A 5487-nucleotide genomic window follows, 5' to 3' on the forward strand; every position below is an offset into this window, starting at 1 on the left:
CATAGCCCATCTGTAAATACCCCATCCAACTACCTCCTCCCCATACTGTATTTATTTATTTATTTTGCTCTTTTGCACCCCAGTATCTCTACTTGCACATTCATCTTCTGCATATCTATCACTCCAGTGTTTAATTGCTATGTCGCGATTACCTCGCCACCATGGCCTATTTTATTGCCTTATCTTACCTCATTTGCACACCCTGTATATATACTTTTTTCTACTGTATTATTGACTGTATGTTTGTTTATTCCATGTGTAACTCTGTGTTGTTGTTTGTGTCGAACTGCTTTGCTTTATCTTGGCCAGGTCGCAGTTGTAAATGAGAACTTGTTCTCAACTGGCCTACCTGGTTAAATAAAGGTGAAATAAAACATTTAAAAAAAAAATCATGACGCTGTATGAAGTAGTGTGTGTGGATATACTGTCTCATACAGTAGGCATGCAGTGTGTTAGTACACACACACACACACACACACACACACACACACACACACACACACACACACACACACACACACACACACACACACAGAGAGAGAGCCTGTCTTGTGTAGTCCAGGGATATGTCTGTTGCTCTAAACTATATGTATATATAATCAATTTACTGTAACCATGTAATACTATTATCAAAGCTGATTACACAATATCACAATGTTTTTTGAGCTACGTGTCTATGTATACTGGGGCAAGTTGTCACATGTGAAGACTTGCCCCAAGGTCACTGAGACAACTTGCCCCAAACTGACACGTGTGCTAATGTTGGCTAAATCTCAGGGTTAGCTCAACATAGAACTGCAGCTAAAGTATCAAAAAATACACATTATTGTCTCCTCTACTCAGTGTAAATTTATAATTTTTGAACATTTATACCTTACATATTATTGCATAACATTTATAGTGGTAAATCTTTTACTTTTGAAGGGGGGGGGGGGGGAATTAACTTGTGCTCCCCTCAGATTAGAGTGACCTTTACCACGTGTGAACAGGAAGTTGACCATAGAACATGTAGTCACACAAAGTAGCTGTTTGAATTTTGGAGCTAGCGCCTCTAGTGTTGGAGGAATGAACAGTTTTACCCGCGTGACAACTTACCTCGCTCTCCCCTACGTTGCGTGTGGATGAACTTGAAAGGGCAGTCTCGTAAAGCAGCTCTTTGATGTGTTTGACAATCAGATGAAAACATCATGACTGGTTGTGTTTATGCCACAATAAAAAGGTAAAACATAAAAAAAGTTAAATGACAAATCTTTACGACTAGGCCCACAGAGATCCTATTGAATTAATAGGGGTTCTATACGGAATTCTATGACTAGGGTCATAAAAAATGAAATATATGAGCCTTTTTGTATGGGACCTCCTATGTGTGCAACCGTGTGCAACCGTGTAGGAGGTCCCATACCGGGAAGAAATTCAATCTGCTTTCATCCCTAGTTTTAGTCTTAAAATATATATAATATAATACATATTTTTTTGGGTTGCCTGTGCTGAAAACGTCTATATCAGTGCGCAAATACAGGACTAGTAAAGGCCCAGTGCACTACATTTGTGAGCAAAAAAATATACATAATTTTTTTTGTATATATATTTTTTTATTCAGATTTTTCAGGGGGTGCAACACCCTCAGCACAACTACTTCCCACAGCTATGCCTCCTTCTCAACACTCATTGGAGGAGAATGTCAGAGAGGCTGGATCTCTGGCTTGCTCCTGGCTTGCTCATCCAATAGGTTTTAAGAAGGAGGTGAAAAGAGACGTGAGAGGACGCAAGGAGTACGTAATTGAGATTCTCCCGGACAATGACATTTAAAAAAAATCATTTTTATACAATTAGATTTGCTAAACTCTTGTGTCCTCTCTCCTCAGTCTTCACTCGCCTCCTTTTGAAAAAGGTCCAAGTTAATCGAGGAGAGTCAGCGAGCAGAGTGAAAGTGGATGGAAATGCGCTCGTTTGAAATGAGACGGTCCTCCACTCTTGCATCATTAGGCAATTTACGTTTAGTAAATACTTTTCTAACACTTTTTTTTTCTTCTTAAAACTGCATTGTTGGTTAGTTAAAGGCTTGTATAAGTAAGCAGTTCACTTGTATGGTCGACACCCGTTGTATCCGTGCATGTGACAAATACATTTTGATTTGGGATCCCAACCTAAATGTGTAAAGTGCTCAAAACAAATGAAATTCGTTGTGGAAGCCATTCTATAGATAAAAACAATATGCTACTTATCGTTTTAGAAGTGTGTATGGTTTTCTACTCCGACAATACAACTGCTGATTTAAAAGGGGGGTGTGGAAGATAGGAAAACTCTTCCGCGGTAGGCTTCACGTGTTCTTCCTCGCCAGAAAAATAGGCTACCTAGGAGTGGAGGACACTCGACTGTACATCAATACTCCATAAAGTATTAAATCAACATCATGAACGAGCAGCAGTAGGTCAACATTTCTGAGAAATACTCTTGGACGAATTGGGGGAGATATTTCCCAGAAAGTAAACATGTTTTAATGTATCAATGACATCAGTCAGACCATTCTCTCATCACCTGAGAGATGTAACAGTCGTACTCTCCTTGCGTTGTGTTTTGGGACAAAATAAATCACCCCCCCAGCCAGTGGTCCCAGTTGAGCATTATTTATTATCTGTAGTTAAACAGGAAACAGCAACGTTAGTTGTGCAGAGCTTAACGATGTTGATGGGTGATGATGGTAAAATCTGTAGTATGAAAACTGTGTCAGTAGTGAGCTTGTGTGACCATTACATCGGTGCGTGCTAGCTAACACACTTATATACAGTAATCATGTAGTAACCAAAAAAAAAGTGCTAAAACAAACCAAAATATATTTTAGATTCTTCAAAGTAGCCTCCCTTTGCCTTGATCACAGCTTTGCACACTCTTACAAGGTAGAAAATAAAGAAAAACCCTTGAATGAGTAGGTGTGTCCAAACTTGACTGATACTGTATATGTTGCCATCTTAGGGTCATGCACTACTCATGAAGCAAATGTAGAATTTTAACTATTCAAAAACATAAAATACCTTCAAATATCATCCATAAAATATATATATACCAGCCCTACTTAAAACGTGTTGTCCACATACTGCCCGTTTTTCTCATTCTTTTGACAGAACAGCTTTGTCCTCATTTTCTTTCTTTCAGTTTTTGTCCTGCTTTCCTCCTTTGTGGATGTTTTTCACATGCATCAGCAGGTTAGTCTTTTGAGTAAAACTTTTCCCACAGTCACCACAGCTAAATGGTTTCTCTCCTGTGTGGGTCAGTTTATGCCTGGTTAAGTTCATATTGAGACTGAAGCTTCTCCCACAGTCTCCACAGCTAAATGGTTTCTCTCCTGTGTGAGTCAGTTTATGCTTCCTTAGGTTTCCCTTCAAATTGAAGCTTTTCCCACAGTCACCACAGCTAAATGGTTTCTCTCCTGTGTGAGTCCGTTTATGATCTGTAAGGTGTCCCTTCTGATAGAAGCTTTTCCCACAGACAACACAGCTAAATGGTTTCTCTCCTGTGTGAATACCCATGTGCCTGGACAGATCTCCCTTGTGTTTGATGGTCATGCCACAAATAGGGCAAGTGCAGGATTTCTCCATGGGACAGAGTTGGACATGGGCTTCCGGTTTACAGGTGGAGTTGTACTGTTTATTGGATAAGTGACATTCGCTGAGTCTCTTCTTGGTAAGAGTCACGTGCCTCTGCAGGTCAGCTTTCAGAGGAAACATTTCACCATAGTCATGGCAGTGGTGAGTTTTTCTAGACGTGGTGCTGGGTTTGGAACCGCGTTCCCCCATTGACGTGTTTGGATCTAATGGTGGGGTGGGATCCAATGGTGGGCTGCTGTCAAGTCCTACTGGGTCGCTGCTTATGGCTGAGCTGTGGCTGGAGGCATTGTTCTGAGTATATGGCGATAAACAGGGAATGTAAAGACCATTAATGTGGGTCACAGTGCCAAAAGGTTTCAGATCCACTGGTTTAGAATCACTCTCTCTGTTCTCCACAGTCTTGGTTTGGGGAAGAGTCAAGGACTGAAGTGGTTGCTCCTGATCACATTCACTTTTCACACAGGAAGGAGTGAATATGAACTCTATGATATCAGGCTCCAGACCTTGAAGCTGTTCTTCCTCCTGTTTCCCTTTAATCAGTGTGGTATCTGGATCCTCCTGCCCCAAACTGGGGCTCCATTCCTGCTCACAGTGCTGCTGCTCAGGGGGAACCTCCTCAGCAGAGACAGAGAGCTGCAGGGAGTCTGGAGGGAAGGAGAGGAGGGGCAGAGTTTACCTAGACTTTAGACATCAGGGTTGGGGTCCATTTTAATTAGGTCAACTGTAATTCCAACTCAATAACTGGAAAACTAGAATCTATTTTAGACTATTTCTCAATAAATAAAGAGAATAATATTTATTTCTAAAGTTTTCAAATTTATTATACATCCAAATCACTTCCTGTTTTTTTCCCCACAATGTTTTTATCCATGCGCGGTAAATACATAAAAGTCTTAAAATTAATGTAATGATGAACACTGTTAGCCCAAACAGTTTATCAATATGGTAGAAAGAACTATAGCTAGCTATCAGTATCTACATACGAACCTATTTTACATAGTTGCATCTCTGGTGTGATCCGCAGCAGTCTCCGTAGCCGATCATTCTCCTCCTGGTACTCCACTACCGTTTTCTCAACTGCCCCGAAAATCTCCACAGCAGCCGCGGTTAAACGATCATTTAAAAACACACGCAACAACTGTAGTTTAGACATTTTCAGTCGAATTAGATTCGGGTATCTTATTCAGTTCAGTTAGTGGATATTTTGTTACTCCACGCAATGAATGCAAAATCAAAACAGAATCGTTTCCAATCCTACTTCCGTGTTCTAGTCAAGGAAATTTCAGAAAAGACCTCGGTTCTAACTGTGGCGAACCCGGAAACTGTGGCGAACCCGGAAACCCACAACAGCGCCGCCAGCTGGATGGGAGTTTACTACTGTGCAAGGTAGCCTACATGCCAGTAGGAAAGTGAAACAATAACTACATGTAGACAAACAGTGGTTATCTTAAGTAAAGGATGATCTGGGATGGACAATTATTAAACAGGAGTCGACTGTATATCATTTCTTTATACAGGATTCATTCAATATCATGAATGAGGAGCATTAGGTCAACATTTGTATTTAACCTTTATTTTAACACAGAGTCATACTGAGACTAAACCCTGTAATTACAAAAAATATATACATTAATACAATATGAAAAGCAAAGCAGAGATACAAAACAGTCACAGAAAACAAACACACACTACAAAATGTCCTCAATCAGCGTCCGAAATGCCCTAGAGGTACCAAATCATCACCTTTGAGAGTTTGAGATTATTCCACAAGTAAGTTGTAAAAAAACCCTCAACAGCTGATTTACCTAAATGTAGAGAACCAAGGAATTTACAAAGTTAGCCATCCTTGGTAACTTGTACTTCTAAAAAGTTATTAATGACG

At 40.2% G+C, this 5487-nt stretch overlaps 1 protein-coding gene across 1 annotated transcript; it reads right to left on the bottom strand.

The window, feature by feature from the left end:
• Positions 1-1570: 1570 nt before the first annotated feature.
• LOC110531384 (uncharacterized) lies at positions 1571-4892 on the bottom strand. Its single transcript, XM_021614574.3, has 2 exons — positions 4593-4892; positions 1571-4249 (listed from the first exon to the last, which is right to left on the bottom strand). Exons 1-2 carry the CDS (start codon positions 4756-4758, stop codon positions 3150-3152), a joined length of 1266 nt encoding a protein of 421 aa, XP_021470249.3. The 5' UTR covers positions 4759-4892; the 3' UTR covers positions 1571-3149.
• Between the last annotated feature and the right edge of the window lie 595 nt (positions 4893-5487).

The sequence above is a fragment of the Oncorhynchus mykiss genome, chromosome 9, assembly GCF_057628025.1.
Source record: "Oncorhynchus mykiss isolate SJ-2025 chromosome 9, ASM5762802v1, whole genome shotgun sequence".
Classification (NCBI taxonomy): Eukaryota; Metazoa; Chordata; class Actinopteri; order Salmoniformes; family Salmonidae; genus Oncorhynchus; species Oncorhynchus mykiss.